The 19,447-nt window shown below is 59.9% G+C and overlaps 1 protein-coding gene across 1 annotated transcript in view; it reads left to right on the plus strand.

The window, feature by feature from the left end:
* LOC125341818 (cytoplasmic FMR1-interacting protein 2-like) overlaps window positions 1-19,447 on the plus strand; it is a 50,565-nt gene that overhangs the window by 9,409 nt on the left and 21,709 nt on the right. The window contains 14 exon segments of the mRNA XM_048333900.1: window positions 246-350; window positions 1,957-2,048; window positions 3,531-3,648; window positions 5,603-5,722; window positions 6,290-6,415; window positions 8,549-8,715; window positions 9,345-9,492; window positions 11,342-11,416; window positions 12,418-12,571; window positions 13,212-13,368; window positions 13,905-14,001; window positions 16,316-16,392; window positions 17,832-17,940; window positions 18,502-18,621. Coding sequence (XP_048189857.1) covers window positions 246-350; window positions 1,957-2,048; window positions 3,531-3,648; window positions 5,603-5,722; window positions 6,290-6,415; window positions 8,549-8,715; window positions 9,345-9,492; window positions 11,342-11,416; window positions 12,418-12,571; window positions 13,212-13,368; window positions 13,905-14,001; window positions 16,316-16,392; window positions 17,832-17,940; window positions 18,502-18,621 — 1,665 coding nt within the window.

A 19,447-nucleotide genomic window follows, 5' to 3' on the forward strand; every position in this document is an offset into this window, starting at 1 on the left:
GTCTGTAGAATGGGGCTCTTGCTTTGAACTTGACTCACAAGAGACGACGCTTGTTCTAAAGTCATTGGCCCAGTGATTAGGGCTCTGGAAATGGGCACCATAGTGATGTGCTAAACTTCCAGTTGGAAGGAGCCCGGCATTTCCTGTCCTTATTTGAGGATGCATAGAATGTGTCGGGGGGGAGGGAGGGGGTTCACAGCCCCATGGCGATGACGGCATCTGCTCTCTGCCCCGTCCTGCCCTAGGTGATGGGCTTCGGCCTCTATCTGATGGATGGGAACGTCAGCAACATTTACAAGCTGGATGCCAAGAAGAGAATCAACCTTAGCAAAATCGACAAGTTCTTCAAGGTCAGCCACTAGCCGGGGCCATGGACAGGCCGGCCCGGTCACACCCAGGACCCCTTTGGGGAAATTGTGGGCTTTGTCAGGTGGACAGGCACTCTCAAGACAGGAAGGGGAGGGGAGAGGAGAGGAGGGGAGGGGAAAGAAGAGGAAAAGAGAGGAGGGGAGAGCTGAGATGAGAGAAGGGGGAGGGGAGAGGAAGGAAGAGGAGAGGGGAAGGAAGGGGGAGGGCAGGAGAGGAGAGGAAAAAGGAGAGGAAGAGAGGGGAGGGGAAGAGAGGAAGAGGAAAGGGAGAAGGAGAGGGGGTGGAGGGGAAGGATAGGAAGGGGAGGGGAGAGGAGGGGTGTATCGGAGCTGCCCTAGGCAGAGGGGGTATCACCGGCCCACGAAGGCGTCGGCACGCAGCTGGATTCTGCTGGGCGTCTAACCGCCGTTCCCGCCGCTCCCGCTCTCCCTGGCCGGAAGTCCTTGCCCGCCTCCAGGGAACGGTGCGCTAGTGCCCGGTAGAAACCAGAGCTCTTGGGAGGAGGGCCAAGGACTGGATTAGAACTCAAATCCCAGGTGGCAAAAGCCCCTCACGGGCACCCACACACACACCATCAGCTTCGGCGCCCCCAGATCTGGCCTCCTCACCCCAGATCGTTAGAGAAGAAGAAGAAGAAGAAGAAGAAGGCGGCTCAAGCAAACCTTGGAGGGTTGTACACGGTGTGGGCTTGGTTTGGCATGGAGACCTGGGGTGCAAAGGCCCTGGAGGCCAGGAGGCCGAGCCTGGGCCTCGCTACAGCTCTGAGTCACCGGGCGAGCAGCCGTGGGGCGTGGCGTGGCGTGGCCGGGCTGTCCTTCAAGACAGAACATTGCCATTTCTCCAGCCTGCACTGGGGGGGGGGGGGGGACTCCCCACAGACAGGGCCAGGCTTCCGGGGGCTTTGGGCAAAGCTCTAGATCTCCCTGGAGCTCAGTTTCCCCAGTACTCCCCAGATTTAGCAGGATTCCGCGGTGTGAGCCCAGGGATCTAATCCTGCTTCTGGCCAGAAAGCGTGTGTAAGGATCCGCGGCTGATGCGAGGGGGTTCGCAGCGTCACCGCAAAGTCCCAGGGCTCCTGAGCGGGTGTGGATAGCGGGTGTTGGGGGGGGGGGGGGTCAGGTTCTAGTGCTGGAGAGGCCGGGGGTGAACACCGGAGCCTCCCTCCTCACCTCGGCTTGCTCCGCCCTGTCTTTCCTTTGTCAGTCTTGGGGCTTGAACTCCGGGCCTGGGGGCCTTGTCCCTGAGCTCCTTTTGCTCATGGCTAGCCATCTGCCACTTGAGCCACAGCTCCACTTCCGGCTCTTTCTGGGACGCGTGGTAGCGATGAGCGTCTCCCAGGCTTTCCTGCCCCAGCTGGCCTTGAACCGGGATCCTCCGATCTCAGCCTCCTGGGTCGCTAGGATGTCGGGTGCGGGCCTCCCGCTGCCCAGCGAGGGGCTTCGGGGTTCAGGCTCGGGCTGCTTAGAAGAGCGAGGCGGGCTGGAGCCGGGGGAAGGACTTGGCCGGGGGTCCTGTGGGGGTCCCCCCCCCCCGGCCTGCGGGCGCGGGCCGGCAGCCATCTTACCGCCGCCTTCGCTTCCCTTGCAGCAGCTGCAGGTGGTGCCTCTGTTCGGGGACATGCAGATCGAGCTGGCCAGATACATTAAGACCAGTGCTCACTACGAGGAGAACAAATCCAAGTGAGTGCGTGCCGTAATGTCTCTCGGCGTCCTCGACAGTGCCCAGCCCTGGGCCGGGGGCCGGGGGGCCGCTTCAGCCCCCCCCTCCTCCCCAGAGCCCCGGCACCGCCACCGGCTCGGCGGCCACCAGCCCCAGGCGCTCCGACTCCTTTGCCCGCGGCCGTCCACCCGGCTCTAAAGGGCTCGGAGCACTGGCCGCGCCCCTCGGCCCTGGAGGGGGGCATCGGAGAGAGAGGCGCCCTCCCCCGGCTCAGGTTGCGTGGCCACACAGTAAGTAGGGGGTAGCACGTGGGTGGGGGCGTCACGGGGCACCGGGGCCCCCCGACACGAGCGGCCGCGGCTCACGCCCGTCGTCCCAGCCGCTCGGGACGCTGCGATCTGAGGAGGGCGGTTCAAAGCCAGCCCAGGCAGGAACGCGCGTGAGACTCGTTATCTCCAGTCCGTCTCAGGAAAACCCACAAGCGGCGCCGTGGCTCCGCTGGTGCAACACCAGCTCCGAGCACAGGAGCGCGGGGGACGGTGCCCAGGCCCCGAGTTCAAGCCCCAGAACCAGCACAAGCAGAGGAACTAAAGACACTCGCAGGGGGTCTCGGCCCCCCCCCTAGCCCGGAGCCCTGTCGCTGGGACCCCAGGATGGGGGGGGGGCGCTGGCGGCCTGTGGAGGAGCCGGGACCCCCTCCCGCCCTCTCCCTGCCTGGCTACCGGGCCACCAGCAGCCAGGCCCGGAGACGCGGGTTCGAGTGCGCCCATCCCTACAGAAGGAGCGTGCAAGTGCAAGGAAGTCCCTGGCCGCTCTGCCCCTCCCCCGCTCCCTGTCGGGGCCCGGACCCCAGCACTGGGCGGAGGAAGGGGAGCGAGGGGCCCCTTGTCCCCCACCCCCACCCCGTCCTTCTGCTGCTCAGCCTGGCTTTCCTAGTGGCATCTTCCCGCGGGGAAGGGGGAGGACGGGGGAGGGGGCGGGCAGGAGGCGCCCACCTGGGCTCCTTGCTCCAGCGCCAGCTCTTCCCACCTCTAGGAAGTACGACGCGGGCACACGCGCACGCACGCACGCACACGCGCGCCCCTCGGCTCTGTGTGGAACGGGCGCGTTGTAGCTGGGCGTCCATCTGACGGAGCGGGGGCGGGGCGGACGCCAGGCGGCCCCACGAGGGCCAGGCAGGAGGAGCGGGGAGGGAAACTGAGGCACGGCCTCTTCGTTAGTGGCGGGAAGAGAAGGGGAGGAGGGAGAGGGCACGGGCTGTGTGTGTGCGTGTGTGTGTGTGTGTGTGTGTGTGTGTGCGTGTGTGTGTGTGTGTCTCGCAGACGCTGGTGCCCGGGCTGGCCTTCAGCTGCCATCCTCACTCTCGGCCCCCGAGCAGCCAGGTTACAGGTGCGAGCCGAGCCCTCCTTGGAAGTCTTTTGGGCAAGCGCTCGCTGGGGTGGCCGCCCACCTCCCCCCTCGGAGAGGGGTTCCCCCCCCCGACGCTGCGGTCTCCCCCCCAGGTGGACCTGCACCCAAAGCAGCATCAGCCCCCAGTACAACATCTGCGAGCAGATGGTGCAGATCCGGGACGACCACATCCGCTTCATCTCCGAGCTGGCCCGCTACAGCAACAGCGAGGTGAGCGGGGCGTGGGGGGTGGGGGGGGGGCGCGGGGGGGGGGGCCGGGCCGGGCCGGGGCCTGGTCACTGGCACACGGTGAGCCGGGGGACACCGTCCTGTCCCCACCCGCGTGTCCAGGGAAACCGCTTTGAATGCGCACGGTCTGCACGCGTGCGTGCGTGCGTGTGTGCGCGTGCATGCGTGTGTGTGTGTGTGTGTGTGTGTGTGTATCCTGGGGCTTGAACTCAGTGCCTGGGACGTTTCACTGATTAATGGGAGATAAGAGTCTCATAGCCCCCTCCCCCTTTTTTATTGGTCTGGGCTGGCTTTGAACCAGGATCCTCAGATTCTCATCCATCCATCCATCCATCCATCCATCTTATCTATGGAAACAAGATCAGTCCGCAAACCTAAGAGAGAAGGTAGCTCTGCAAAGGGAGAAGCTGGCCCTGCCCAGCCGCCTGGAGTTTGGGCGCTCAGGCCTGCTGGGCTTCTGGCTCTTCTATTGATCTGTTGATGGATAAACAGGCCCCTCCTCAGCCCCCTGACTGCGGAGGCCCCCCCCCCCCCGCCCCCGCGCTCACTGCTGCCACCCTGTGGCCAGCGGCGGGCATTTCTGTCTGATCATAGAGCAAGCAAGGTACAGACCTTGAAATGGGGTCGGCCCGACAGATGCGGGCAGGGTGGAGGTCAAACCAGGGGCCCACACCTACTGCTAGCCTGCCTGCGTGCTTCCCTGCCCGCCTCCTTCCCTTTCCTTTATCCTCTTCTCCCTCCCCCTCCCTCCCTCCCTCCTCTCTTCTTTCCTCCTCTCTTCCTCCCTTCCTTTCCAGGGATCAAGCCCCAGGTCCCCCCCCCTCACTCGAGTGAAGCCCCCAGACCCAAGCCTTCAGCTTTCTTAGCAAGTGTGTCCATCCGCCATACGGCCCTGATCGCTTTGACCTCGCAAGCCGGGGCCGGCTGCTTCCTAGTGAGGGCTAGCGGATGTAGGGAGCACCTTCAGAAGCCCGGTCCTCCCGTCCCGGCGGGAGTTCTGATCCTGCAACGGTTCCCAACTGGACACGGGCGAGCCCCCGAGCATTCGGCAGGGAGGAAGCGGGCTGAGCTCCCACGAGCCCCAGGTGGCTGTGCTCACCCCCGTGGATACTAGCCTTGCCTCCGTATATAATACACATCGTAGTGTGTTTAATAAGCAGCACGAGCAATAATGTGTCACCATGCATATCTAAATGTATGCCACATGTTGCTTATATAGAATTCTGTGCTGCAATGCGCGTTGTATAGGATGTGTAACAAATCACACACGTATTTGACTTACTGCACGCGCAGAGCTGCTGTGACTACCGCGTGGGAGAAGTTCAGCTAACATGCAGTGTAACCCCGTCCCTGCGCGTGGGTGCCGTTGTGTGTGGTGAACTCACCACTCAGCAGCACAAACACGGCCCGGTGTGCCAGCCCATGGGCTGAGAGTCTCACCCGGTCTGTAGAGACCGACAGATCCCAGCGAGCATCGCGAGGGACGACCGCGTGCCACGTGGGGGCCACGTACGTGGCCGTGTTTCATTGCGGCATATTCCACAAGCCAAAAGAGGTTTGTGTGACATCCACCGTCGTGGCTTGCGATGGGCATTCGCTAGGAAGGAGAACCAAGACACGGGATTCGCTGCATCGCCACATTTGCCGCCGGTGCACCGGTGGCTCGCGCCCGCAATCCTAGCAACCCAGGAGGCTGAGACCGGAGGATCTCAGTTCGAAGCCAGCCCAGGCAGGAAAGTCTGCCAGCCTCTCATCTGTGGTGCACCACCAAAAAAAAAAAAAAAAAGCCAGAAGTGAAGCTGTGGGTCCAGGGGTAGAGCACGAGCCTTGAGCACCACATAAAGAATAAAGCCCGGACACGGTGCCCGGGCCCTGCCGAGGTCAGGGGTCGCGCGTGCGGTTGGCGAAGGCTGAGGGTCTCCGCCCTGCTTCCCAGGTGGTGACCGGCTCGGGGCTGGACAGCCAGAAGTCGGACGAGGAGTACCGGGAGCTCTTCGACCTGGCGCTGCGGGGCCTGCAGCTCCTATCCAAGTGGAGTGCCCACGTCATGGAGGTGGTAGGTGGAGGCCCGGGTCATGGGGGTAGAGGTTGGGGTCCTTTTCCCTTTTGCCCATGGCTGGTGCTCTACCCCCGGGGGCCACGCCTCCAGCCCAGGCTTTTGCTGGCTCATTGGTGCTTCTGCTCTCGACGTCCAGTGTTCCTTACAAATAAGATTGTGTGGTGTGTGGTCTTTCGTACCTGGCTTCTTCCTTTTCTCTTTCTGTCAGTCGTGGGGCTTGAACTCAGGGACTAGGCGCTGTCCCTGCACTCTTTTGCTCATGGCGCTCTACCACTTGGAGCCACCGCACCACTTCTGGTTTTCTGGTGGTTCACCGGAGATAAGAGGCTCACGGACTTTCTTGCCCGGGCTGGCTTTGAACCACCATCCTCAGGTCTCAGCCTCCTGAGTCACCAGGATGACAGGTGTGAGCCACCGGTGCCTGGCTACCTGGCTTCTTGTAGTTCCCTCAGTCAAGGTTCAGGACCTTTTCCTTTGGGGGGGGCTGGTAATATTCCACGGTACGGGGTTTGTCTCGCGCCTGGCACCGACAGGCTCCCTTGGTGGTTCCCCCCTCTCCTCTAGTACTCTTGGAAGCTGGTTCACCCCACAGACAAGTTCTGCAACAAGGACTGCCCGGGCACGGCGGAGGAATACGAGAGAGCCACGCGCTACAACTACACCAGTGAGGAGAAGTTCGCCTTCGTGGAGGTAGGCGCCGACCCGGCCCAGAACCCTGGCCACAGGCCACGGCCTCGGTGCTCCGCCCACCGCGACGGCATTGGCCCCTGTCCATCAAGCGTCATCTCTGTCAAAAGCTGTCACTCAAGCCGGGCGCCGGTGGCTCCCGCCTGTCCTCTAAGCTACTGAGGAGGCTGAGATCTGAGGATCACAGTTCAAAACCAGTCCTGCCCAGGAAAGTCCCTGAGACTCCTACCACCAATGAAACACCAGTAAAGCCAGAAGTGGAGCTGTGGCTCAAGTAGTAGAGCAAAAAACAAAACAAAAAGCTCAGGAACAGTGCCCAGGATCTGAGTTCAAACCTCAGGACACACACACACACACACACACACACACACACACACACACACACAGAGTTGTTATTCAGAAACAATTAGAGATTCATCTGGTCCTCAAAAACCCAATAGATGTTATTTACTGTACTGGAAAAATGGGCTGAAAGAAAACCAGCAGCAAAAAGAAACACCGAGTAGCTGAAGCAGATCTGAACTCCTCAGGCAAAGACACATTTGCCACCCCTTCTCCTCTGGCTTTGTGCTGGTTCGCTGGGAGATTCGTGGCTCGGTGAGAGTTTCGTGGACTTCCCTGCCCGGCTGGACATTGAACTGTGATCCTCCAGACTGCCGCTTTCTGAGTCTCTGGGATTACAGGCATGAGCCACCGCTGCCTGGCACCCAATCTTCCTATTCCTTGACACAAGCAGTTGCACATATTTATGGGGTCCACCCAGTGCATAATAATAAGATAGTGGTAAGATGCTAAGACGGGGCGTATGGAACACTTGTGGGCTCTTGGGTGTGTTGGAGTCCTCTCAAGTAGCGCTTTTGAAGTGATGCAGTGTTGTTGTTGGTTGTGGTGTTGGTGGTGATGGTGGTGGTGATAGTGGTAGTGGTGGTGGTGGTGATGATGGTTGTGGTGGTGTTGATGGTGGTGGTGGTGGTGATAGTATTGATTGTGATGGTGGTGATGATGATGGTGAGGGTGGTGGTGGTGATGATGGTGTTGATGGTGATGGTGGTGAATGTGGTAGTGGTGGTGATGGTGATGATGATGGTGATGGTGGTGATGATGGTGTTGATGGTGGTGTTGGGGGTGGTGGTGATGATGATGGTGGTGGTGATAGTGGTGTGATGATGGTGGTGATGTTGGTGATGGTGGTGATGGTGGTGGTAATGGTGATGGTGGTAGTGATGGTGATGGTGGTAGTGATGGTGATGGTGGTGGTGATGATGGTGTTGTTGGTGATGGTGGTGATGGTGGTGGTGTGGTGGTGATAGTGATAGTGGTGGTGGTGGTGGTGATGGTATTGATTGTGATGGTGGTGATGGTGATGGTGATGGTGGTGGTGGTGATAATGGTGTTGATGGTGGTGATGATGATGGTGGTGATAGTGGTGGTGATGGTGATGGTGGTGGTGATGGTGGTGGTGGTGATGGTGGTGGTGGTGATGGTGATGGTGGTGATGGTGGTGGTGGTGATGGTGGTGGTGATGGTGGTGATGGTGTTGATGGTGATGGTGGTGGTGATGATGACGGTGGTGGTGGTGATGATGGTGGTGGTGATGGTGATGGTGGTGTTGATGGTGATGGTGGTGGTGGTGGTGATGATGGTGATGATGGTGATGATGGTGGTGGTGATGGTGGTGGTGGTGGTGATGGTGGTGGTGGTGGTGGTGATGATGGTGATGGTGGTAGTGGTGGTGGTGATGGTGGTGGTGATGGTGATGGTGGTGGTGATGGTGGTGGTGGTGGAGGTGATGATGGTGATGGTGATGGTGGTGGTGATGGTGGTGGTGGTGGTGATGGTGTTGATGGTGATGGGGGTGATGGTAGTGGTGATAGTGGTAGTGGTGTTGATGGTGGTGGTGATGGTGATGGTGGTGGTGATGGTGGTGGTGGTGATGATGGTGATGGTGGTGGTGGTGGTATTGATGGAGATGGTGGTGATGGTGATGGTGGTGGTGATGGTGGTGGAGATGGAGGTGGAGAGAAGGGAGCAGAACGCCAATTCTCCTTTTGTCCCCTCCTGGGGCGTGGTGGTGGGCGGCTGCTGGCCAGGGTGCCAGGGACCCGGCGGGCCTCACCCCGCTCTGTGCCCGTGCAGGTGATCGCCATGATCAAAGGCCTGCAGGTGCTCATGGGCCGCATGGAGAGCGTGTTCAACCAGGCGATCCGGAACACCATCTACGCCGCCCTGCAGGACTTCGCGCAGGTGACCCTGCGGGAGCCGCTCAGGCAAGCCGTGCGCAAGAAGAAGAACGTCCTCATCAGGTGGGTCTCGGGGACCCCTCCACCGAGGGGGCACGCCAGACTCAGCCAGCGTCCCGGCCGGCCTGCGCCCCCACACAGCCCCGCTCCCAGCGCCGGCTTGCGTGCGCGTGAGTCAGGTGCCCCCCGCCACCAGGCCTCGGTTTCCCTCGTCTGTAAAATGGGTACGATGAAGCCGGGCGCTGGTGGCTCAGGCGGGGATCCGAAGATCGCGGTTCCAAGGCGGCCTGCATAGGGGACCCCACGAGACTCTGATCCCCAATTAACTACCCCCCCAAAAAAGCCATCAGTGGAGCTGTGGCTCAAGTAACAGCATTATTAGCCTTGAGGGACAGAGCCCAGGTCCTGAGTTCGAGCCCCCCCACTAATAAAAAAAAATGGATATGATGGCACCCCTGCCCCCACCCTCCCTCCCCACAGCCCCCCGTCACCCCGGGGCTCGATGGAGGGGTCATGGGCGCCACTGAAACACCAGTGCCACACATTTTACCGGGCTCCCCGCAGCGCCTTCCGCCCCCGACGCCCAGGGGCCCCTGGGGGGGGGGGCACCATCTCTGGAGAGAGGGGACAGGAAGTTGCCCCACCCGCCCAGCCTCCTTCGGGTGCTGAGCCCCCCTCCCCCCGCCCCCCAGCGTCCTGCAGGCCATCCGCAAGACCATCTGCGACTGGGAGGGCGGGCGCGAACCCCCCAACGACCCCTGCCTGCGAGGAGAGAAGGACCCCAAAGGGGGCTTCGACATCAAGGTGCCCCGCCGAGCCGTCGGGCCCTCCAGCACCCAGGTGAGCGGCTCCGGCCGGCCCGCCCCACCAGTTCCCTTCCACCAATGCTGGATTCGATAGAGGAAAGGACGCCGCTGCTCTGAGACTCAGGAGACCTGGGTTCTAGTCCCCGACCTCCTGTGTGACCTTGGCCATGTTGCACAACCTCTCCAGGCCTCAGTTGTCCGGTCTGACCCATGGGGTTTACACCGCTTCCAGTGTTACATCTGACAGGCCCACCCCATCCCCGCCCCCCACCCCCCCCCCCCCCCCCGCCCCGGGGAATCTCCACGTGCCCCTCTCTCTGTGTGGCCCCGGAGGCGCTGTGTGGTCTCGGGCCGACGCCCGGGCCTCTCTGGGCTCTGTCTTCGTTGGTTACCAGCTCGCTGCTGCCTTCCCCCCCACCCCCCAACTTCCCCTCAGCCACAGGGACACGCAGCCCTTCACCCCACCGAGAAAGTCACATGATCAGCCAGGTGTAGCCCTGCATACTCAGGAGGCCGAGATCTGCGGCAGATCAGGGTTCAAAGCCACCCCCTCCGCAGGAAAGCCTCATGAGACTCCTTATCTCCAATGCAACCACCACAAAGCCGGAAGCAGAGCTGTGGCTCGGGTTGGTAGGGCGCTAACCCTGGATGAAAACAGCGGCGGGGCAGCGCCCAGGCCCTGAGTTCAAGCCCCAGGACTGTCACACACACACACACGTGCGCGCACACACACACACACACACACGTCCACTGAAGTCTCTCATCCTCCAAGGAGGAAAGCTGAATTCCTTCCTCGTCTGGGGTTCCAGGGTCCCTGCGCTCTCTTGGGGCTTGGGGAAGCAGGGACTTCCGGCTGTGCAGGCCCTGGGTCGTGTGCGGGGGGGCCCCCACTTGATGACACCTCTAAGCCTCTCTCTGTGAGCCTGTCTGGTGCTCCCTCCCCCCCCCCCCCCGTGTGTGTGTGTGTGTGTGCTCGTGTCAGGCAGGGCGGGTGCGGTGGGCAGGTTTGGCGTAGCTTTCCTTGGCGTCCAGCCTCCAGCCAGTGTGAACCAGTATAGCCTGAACCCCAAGTCCTGTGGGGATCCTAGAATCAGAGCATCTTGGGAGGGAGAGGAGGAGGAGGAGGAGGAGGAGGAGGGTGGGAGGAAGGAGGAGAGGATGGCAAGGGAGAGAAAAGGGGGGGGAGATCTGTAAGGACGCTGCCAGTGGGTAAGGTCCATTTGGGAGCCCCCCCACAGGTTAGGAAGGCACAGATGTGCTCCATGAGCTCTGCCACACCGGGAGAGCCCCGAGAGAGAGAGAGAGAGAGAGTGAGTACAGTCACCCCATTTCCCAGATGGGAAAACCGAGGCCCAGATAGGGCAGGTGACTTGTCCGAGTCACAGGTGAGTCCGGACGGAGTGGGACAAGAACCCAGGTCTCCTGACTCCCGCCCGGGGCTCCGCCCTCTCCCCCCCCACCCCCACTCCCCGGGGGCCCCCTGCCTTCTTCCCTGGCGCACAGGTGGCGGGGGAGAGGCCGACCCCGCCCTGGTCCCCGTCGGTCAGTGCTCGCAGCAGGTTAGAGCCAGCGTTTCCGTCATTAGCACAGGGGTTCGCTCCTCAGGCCCAGTGGGCGGGCTCTCCCGGCGGTGAGGAGCCCCCCCACCCGGGCGGCGTGTCCCCCCCCCGGGCGTCGTGGAGAGATGGCAGGCAGGACGGTGCGGTGCAGGAGCGCTGGGCGGCTGGAGAGTCTCGGGCCACCCCGGCATGGCGACGTCTTCCCGTTGTATACAATGCCTCTTGCTTTTCTCTCTCTCTCTCTTCTCTTTCTCTCTCTCCCTCGTCCCTGTCTCTCCTGCCCTCCCTCCCACCCCCCCTTCCTCCTCTCCCGTTGTGTCTTAGGCCTGCCAGTGGTCCCCGAGGGCTTTGTTTCACCCCACTGGTGGCACACAGGGCCGAAGAGGCTGCCGATCCCTGGTATTACGGCCTGCTGGCGGGGTTGGGTCGGGTCCCCACTGGGGGGGGGGGCAGCAGAATGGAGCCCCCTCCCGCCCCCCCTCCGGCCCTCAGATTCAATGGCGTGTGGAAAGGTGTAGATCATAGCAGAGAGAACAGTCTCCCGCCGCGCCCGTGCCCCGAGCACGCCGGGCGCGCTGTATGAAAGCGGGAGTTCCCTGTCTGTCTAGTAGTGTCCTGTGTAAGTACTGGTGCTAAGTACTGGTGTCAATTGAACACCGGGGAGGCAGGCTGTGCCCTGCGGCTCCGGGCCACCAGGGGGCGCTCTCACTCACGTGCCCATTCAGGAAGCAGGATTGGCAACCGGCGGTGGTTGGTCGGTTGTGGGGGGGAGGGAGGCTGAAGGAGGGGGTGCCACTCTTGCTGTGATCTTACCCATCGGGGCAAATCTGAGATGGCGTCTGGTCCACCTCCTCGCTCGTTAGCTGACACAGCTGGAGCCCCGAGAGAGGCCTGTACTCCTCTAAGGTCACACTGCAAGTCGGGAAGACCACCTGGCCTTGAACCCAGGTCTTCTGATTCCCAGCACAGGGTTCCACCCCATGGGGTCACCCCGGGGAAGGAAGGGGTGACCGCAGTAACAGACCACGGGGGGGTCTCCCCTGATTCCACCACGGGGGCCAAGCCGGGCAGTGTTGCCTCGAGCTGTGTGGGCATCAAGAAGAACTTCCTTCCCAGCTGGCCAGTGGCCCTCCTGGAGGTTTTCACAAGGGCTGCGGTGTGGCGCCCATCCCCCATGGCGCCAGGCCCCGGACGGCGCCCGTGGACACACACACACACACACACACACACACACACTTCCAGATCACTTCTCCACCTAGACAGTTCTTAGGAAGGAAGGAAAGACAGGACGTCAGATCATACAAATAACCTTGAAAAAATAAAACCTTTCCCCAGGGTGAAGGCCCAGCCTTGGGCCTCGACCTTGACGTTGACCTTGTCCTCTCTCTCTCTCTTTCAAGCTGTACATGGTGCGCACCATGCTCGAGTCGCTCATTGCGGACAAGAGCGGCTCCAAGAAGACCCTGCGGAGCAGCCTGGACGGCCCCATTGTGCTGGCCATCGAGGATTTCCACAAGCAGTCCTTCTTCTTCACCCACCTGCTCAACATCAGCGGTGAGTCCCAGAAAACACGCCCGCACACCCCCGAGGTCCTAGGTGGAATCTGGACCGTGGGGCTGGATCTGTCCGGGAGTCATTTATGGCGAACGGATCCAGAAGTCCTCAGGGAGGAGGGATGGGACCGGGGACCAAGCTAGAGGTCAAGCAGGGCAGAGTGGGCTGACTAACTACCCAGGCGCCTCGCCGTTTTTCCCCAGGCCGGCTCCCACCGCCGTCCTCTATGCCTCGTGCTTGGGTGGAAGCCAGCACCCCCGGCTTCCTGGTTGAGATGAGGTCTTGCTCACCTGGGCCTCGGCCTTGAATCCTGATCTGGCCCCATCTCGGCCTCCGTGAGGAGCTGAGATTACAGCCGTGGCCTACCACGCCTGGCTCTAGATGCATTTTATACACAAGGGAGGGGGGGGAATGATCCTACAAGCCCCCCCCTCCTCGCCCCCCTCCCCCCCAGGCCCTGTTGCCACCTCGGAAGTGCAGGGTGCCCCCTGAGGGTGCTAGGCTTGCCCTGTGCCTTCAAGCACCAGTGACCGGGATCTGAGAAGAGCCTGCGGACCCAGCACCCCATGGCGGGCGGGAGCCATGGCTCCAGCGCCCTCCCCGAGGTGACCCCACACCCCACCCCTCCCTGTGTTCGCAGAAGCGCTGCAGCAGTGCTGTGACCTCTCCCAGCTCTGGTTCCGAGAGTTCTTCCTGGAGCTCACCATGGGCCGGCGCATCCAGTTCCCCATCGAGATGTCCATGCCTTGGATTCTGACAGACCACATCCTGGAGACCAAGGAGCCTTCCATGATGGAGTGAGAGGCGGGGCCTGGGCTGCGGGGGCGGGGGCCTGGGCTGCAGGGGCGGGGCCTGGGATGCAGGAGGCGGGGCCTGGGCCTCAGGGGGCGGGGCCTGGGCTGCAAGGGCAGGTCTGAAATGCAGGAGGCGGGGCCTGGCCCTTGAGGGGCGGGGCCTAAGATGCAGGTGCTGGGCCTGGCACGCAGGGGCGTGGCCTGGTCCACGGGGGCGGGGCCTGGGCTGCAGAGGAAGACCGGGCTCCTTTGCCTCCGCCTTGCCCGGCGAGGATCCAGGACTGGGGTCGGGTGTCCGTCTGCAGCTCTGCGGGCAGCCACTCCGGCAGCCACGTGGGGGACATAGTCAGCCCCCGGGGGAGGAAGGCAGGACCCCGACCCGAGCCTTCCGCCCCAGGCCCATTTTTGTAGGCTGTGGTTTGGCTGGGCGCCTTGGGTCTCTGGAGTCATTCCTCCCGACCCGGAGGCGAGGCCCAGGGGGGCCGGGGGGGTGGGCAGGGGGTCCCGTGGGGTCACCGCCGCCCCCCTCTCCCCCCCAGGTACGTCCTCTACCCGCTGGACCTGTACAACGACAGCGCCTACTACGCGCTGACCAAGTTCAAGAAGCAGTTCCTGTACGACGAGATCGAGGCCGAGGTGAGTGACGAGCCACGCCCCTTTTTTTTTTAATCATTTTTATTTATTTTTTTATTTTTATTTATTTATTTTTTTTTTATTAATTGGACATAAATTTTTTTACAAGGTGATGTGCAAAGAGGGTGAGGGTGCAGTTACATAGTAGGGCAGTGTGTACATTCTTATGATATCTTACAACCTGTTTTTCTATCCCTTGTCTAGGTCAGGTTGACATACATGCAATATACAATGTATCAAGAACATATACAGTATTCACAGACTTGGTCTCTACTGTCTCTCCGTCTCCCTTTGTTAACAGTCATATATCAGGGAGATCATGCCCCTTTGTTTTTCTGTGTTCTAGGCTTGTCTCACTCAACATTATTTGTTCGAGTTCCGACCATTTCCCTGCAAATAACAATATTTCACCATTCCTAATCGCTATGTAGTATTCCATTGTGTATAGGTACCATATTTTTTGGATCCATTCGTCTGTGGAGGGGCATCTGGGTTGTTTCCATATTTTAGCTATTGTGAATTGTGCCGCGATAAACATGGTAGTACAAATGCCTTTTTGATATCTTGGATTTTGCTGTTTAGGATAGATGCCTAGGAGTGGTATGGCTGGGTCATAGGGTAGGTCTATATTGAGCTTTTTGAGAAACCTCCATACTGTTCTCCAAAGTGGTTGTACTAATTTGCACTCCCACCAACAATGGAGAAGGGTTCCTCTTTCCCCACAGCCCCTCCAGCATTTGTTGTTTCCTGAGTTCAGAGTATAGGCCATTCTAACTGGGGTGAGGTGGTATCTCAGGGTTGTTTTTATTTGCATTTCCTTTACTAGCAGGGATGTTGAGCATTTCCTCATATGTTTCTTTGCCATTTTTATATCTTCTCTTGTGAAGTCTCTCTTTAGCTCTTTTGCCCATTTCCTAATAGGTTTATTGGGCTTGGAGGGGCTTAGTTTTTTGAGTTCTCTGTAGATGACCGATATCAGGCCTTTGTCTGTTGCTGTGCTGGTAAATATCCTTTCCCATATCGTTGGCTGTCTTTCTATTTTGGGAGCCACGCCCCTTTGTCATCGCTGTCATCATCATCATCATCACTGTTATCATTATCATCATCATCATCACCAGAAAGACAGACAGGCAGACAGACACACACACACACACCAGGGCCTCGTGCTGTTTGCATAAGGCGATCACTCTGGGGCTGAGGGCCTGACAGGGAAAGAATCAGGGGTGAACCCTCCCCCTCTCACCCACCCCCCGGCCCCCCCCGGAAGTGTGCTGGCACCCTTGCACCCCCCTGCAGCCGCGGCCCCGTCTGTGGAAAGCTTACCACTGTCTTTCTCTGGCTTTGGTCCCCCGCAGCGATCGCCACGCAAACCTCCGGTGTTAACACGCCAGAGCGGTTTATTTAACCCAAGGTGGTTTTTTTTCTGATGGGGAGGGCGGCCAGAGGAGCCTTTATATTTCTAACTATGTCATTATAATCAGATTTGCAAAACAAAGTAAAAAAAAAAGCAAATATCAAAGAACAGGGTTGGAAAAACAAAAACCAAGATGGTCTATGGGCAGTGATGGAGGCGGGTAGCTGGAGGGGACGAGCCCAGTGAGTGAGTACACAGCCCAGGAAGCTTCCCATCCCTTCCCGCACAGGCTGCGAGTCAGGGGTCAGCTGAAGAGCAGAACCCTGGGGGCGGGGGGGGGCTGGTTCCTTATTGAGCTCTGCGTGACTTGGTGTATGCACACCAGTCCTGGGGCTTGAACTCAGGGACTCCATCACGCTCTCATTATTTGCCTTTTCACTCAAGGCTGGTGTGCTGCCACTTGAATCCTAACTTACTTTCCTTCTGGCTTTTGAGTGGTTTGTTGGACGTAAGAGTCTCACAGACTTAGTCCTGCCTGGGCTGGCTTTGAACCACAATCCTCAGATCTCAGCCTCCTGAGTAGCTAGGGTGACAGGCGTGAACTTTGCTCTATCTGTTAACTGAGCACCGTGATTACAAGGGGTAAAGGGACTTGCCTGGACACAGACTCCCTCCCTCTTTCCTTTCCTTCCTCCCTCCCTTCCTTCCCCCCCTTCCCTCCTTCTTTCCTCTCCTTCCCTTCCTTCCCTCCTCCTTCCTTCTTTCCTCCCTTCCTCCCTCCCTCTCTTCTCCTCCCCTCTCCTTTCTCTCTTTCTTTTTTCCCCTTTTCTCCATCAAAGCTGTCATGCAGCCCAGAACACTCTTGGGGTAAGCTGGCCCCAGCTGCCCAATCCCAGGCCCTCGAGTGGGTGTGACAGCAGGCCGGGCGCTGCTGTGTCGACATTCCCCTGCTTCCCTCCGCAGGTGAACCTGTGTTTTGATCAGTTTGTCTACAAGCTGGCGGACCAGATCTTTGCCTACTACAAGGCCATGGCGGGCAGGTAGGAGAGCCAGGCTGAAGGCAGCCATCTTTCCCAACACCGTGTCTAGAAGGCATGGCTCCCTGCTCCCCCCTTGGCGAGGAAAAAGGGGGCAGAAATGGTGCTCACTTCATGGGGCAGAGAGAAGCGGACAAGAGCAAAGATACGCAGAGGCAAGGAAGTTTCTGTCGTGTCTCATGAAGAAAGGCTTATGGGAAACGGTAAATAGGTGATTACGGGGAGCGGAGCTGGAAAGGCAGTGTGGAAAGAAAGCAGTATGTTCCAGGAAACTGCAGGCAAAAAGCGCTTCCTGTGCAAAGTCACTGGCAGAAATAAAAATTGTAGAGCCTGCCTGCCTGCCTGGTTTGGGGGGGGTTCCTGTCGGTTGTTGTCCCGCCCGCAGCCACAAGAGGGCACTGCGAGGAGATGGGAGGGGAAGAGATCAGCACTGATGATGCATTTAGCTATTTCGCCTGGGAGGAAGGAAAGGAAGGGAGAAAGGGAGGAAGGAAAGGAGGGAGGGCGAGGGGGAGGGAGGAAGGAAGGGTTTCAAGGTAACTGCAAGGTAATTTGCTGACCTTTTTTTTTTCTTTGTCATTGCTTGTGGGGCTTGAACTCAGGGCCTGGGCGCTGTCCCTGAGCTCTTTAGCTCAAGGCCGTTGCTCTTCCACTTTGAGCCACAGCACGGTGGTTCGTTGGAGATTAAGAGTCTCACGAGGACTTTTCTGCCCAGGCTGGCTTCAAACCACGATCCTCCGATCGCAGCCTCCTGAGTAGCTAGGATGACAGGCGTGAGCCACCGCCGCCCGGTGAATTCCCGGGATTTAAGAACCCTGAGGACAAATTCACATTTTTTTCCGTCAGCACCGAAGTGCGAGTGAATGCCACCAGCCGTGCGTGCGCACAGAGACGATGCGAATGGGAAATGCCGTGCCGTGCGTGTGTGCACGTGTGTGTGTGTGTGTGTGAACGTTGTGTGTGTGTACACCCTCGGAGCCTCACGCTCTGGCTCAGCTCTTTCGCTCGGGACTGGCGCTCGACCACTTGAGCCACACCTCCACCCCCGGCTTTTTGCTGAGGAGCTGTAAATGCAAGTCTCCTGGAGCTGTGTCCCCCAGGGTGGCTTCAAGCCACCATGCTCCCATCTCGGCCCCGTGAGTCGCTAGGATGACAGGTGTAAGCCACCGGCGCCCGCCCCTTTGCTTCTAGAATGTTCCCCGGGTGACACTAAGCATAGACTCCATCATGTTACGATATATGAATAAATAAAAGAGGCAAGTGGCCCATCTGTAACCTGGACTTGCTTTTTTTTGTTTGTTTTTTTCTGTTCTGAGCTCCTGGCGGGATCTAAGGGTCTGCGGAGAGAGAAGGCAGTGGATAGAGCCCCGTGTGGGGCCAGGCAAGAGGGGTGCTATCTACCAGGGTGTTCAGTGGGTCTGTTTCACCCTGGTCCTTTCCAGCGTCCTCTTGGACAAACGCTTCCGGGCCGAGTGTAAGAATTACGGCGTCATCATCCCGTACCCGCCCTCCAACCGCTACGAGACACTGCTGAAGCAGAGACACGTGCAGGTATGGGGGGGGCTCTAGAGAAGATGGTGCAGAGCTGTGACGTCGGGGGGGTGTGCCAGGGAATTGCCCTGTGGGGGGGGGGGAGTCCCAGGCCCAGGTAAATCCCAGCGCAAACCTTACAGGCTTGGCTACGTGATAGGGTTCCCCTGCCATCCCCGGCTTGCCCCGGGAGGTCAGGAACCCCCAAACCTAAGCTGCAGAGCCCCACTTTCTGCCCATCGCCATAGAAAACTCCAAGAGAGGGAGAGAATGGTCAGAGGCTGGGAAGGTGGCCTAGCGGTAGAGCGCTTGCCTGGCATTCATGAAGCCCTGGGTTCGATTCCTCAGCGCCGCATACACAGAAAAAGCCGAAAGTGGCGCCGTGGCTCGAGTGGTAGAGCGCTAGCCTTGAGCAAAAAGAAGCTCAGGGACAGCACGCTGTGCTCCCGCCGGCCCTGCATTGATGACGGTGTCTGGGAATCTTAAATAACTCCTCTTCCCTCCCCTCCCCTCCTCTCCCCTCCCTCCCCTCCCCTCCCCTCCCCTCCTCTCCTCTGCCCCACCCCCTCGCTCCGCCCTCAGCTCTTGGGTCGCTCCATCGACTTGAACAGACTCATCACGCAGCGCATCTCCGCCGCCATGTACAAGTCTTTGGACCAGGCCATCAGCCGCTTCGAGAGCGAGGACGTGACCTCCATCGTGGTAAGGGCCCTCCCCGCTCTCACTTGTTGTTGGGTTAGTCACGAGGCTCAACCTCGGGGGGCCGGGGCGCCGTCCCCGAGCTTTTTCTCTCAAGGATGCTTGAGCCACAGCGCCGCTTCTCGCTGGAGATGGTTCCTGTCTGGGCTGGCTTTGAACCGCGGTCCTCAGATCTCAGCCTCCTGAGTGACCGGCTGGGGTGACCGGGCTCCACCCCTCTCTTTGGAGAAGCACCGTGTGCTCGTTTTTGCCAGCGTTGGCAGTCACGATCTGGCAGGAGTGGGACTTGGGGTTTCTTCTTTATTTATTTGAAGCTGTGTGTTTCCTGCCCGTGTGTCTGTCTGTCTGTCTGTCTGTCTGTCGTGTCTGGGTTGGCCTTCGCAGCCTCTTCCCACCCTGTGGAGGGCAGCCTGGGAATGTTCCCAGGTGACACAGAGCCCCCAGTGGGCACTGGCAGCCCGGCCTGCTTTGCCAGCCGAGGCAGCAGCTCCCTAGAAGCCGGGGTGGGAGGACCCCCTCCCCGGGGTGGGGGTCTCTTCTTGGGGTTCACCCGGCCCCTATCTGGTTGGGCTGAGAGCTACTTGAGCAATGCTACTTGCCTCTCCCCCCTCCCGACCTTCAAAACCTAAGAGGGAGGGGAAGCCCCTGGCCCCCCGCTGGGAGAGGCTGCAGAGACTTGGGGGGGTCTCATCCGTCACCCCCATAGTCACGGCCGAGTGGGCAGCGGCTGGGTTGACCCGCGGGGGCCACCTGACATCTGGAAGAATGCGAAGAACGCGCCAGGGGTCCGCCCCTCCCGGCACCCCAGCCTGGCCTCCCCGGAGCGTGG

This window comes from Perognathus longimembris, chromosome 25, assembly GCF_023159225.1.
Source record: "Perognathus longimembris pacificus isolate PPM17 chromosome 25, ASM2315922v1, whole genome shotgun sequence".
Taxonomy (NCBI): Eukaryota; Metazoa; Chordata; class Mammalia; order Rodentia; family Heteromyidae; genus Perognathus; species Perognathus longimembris.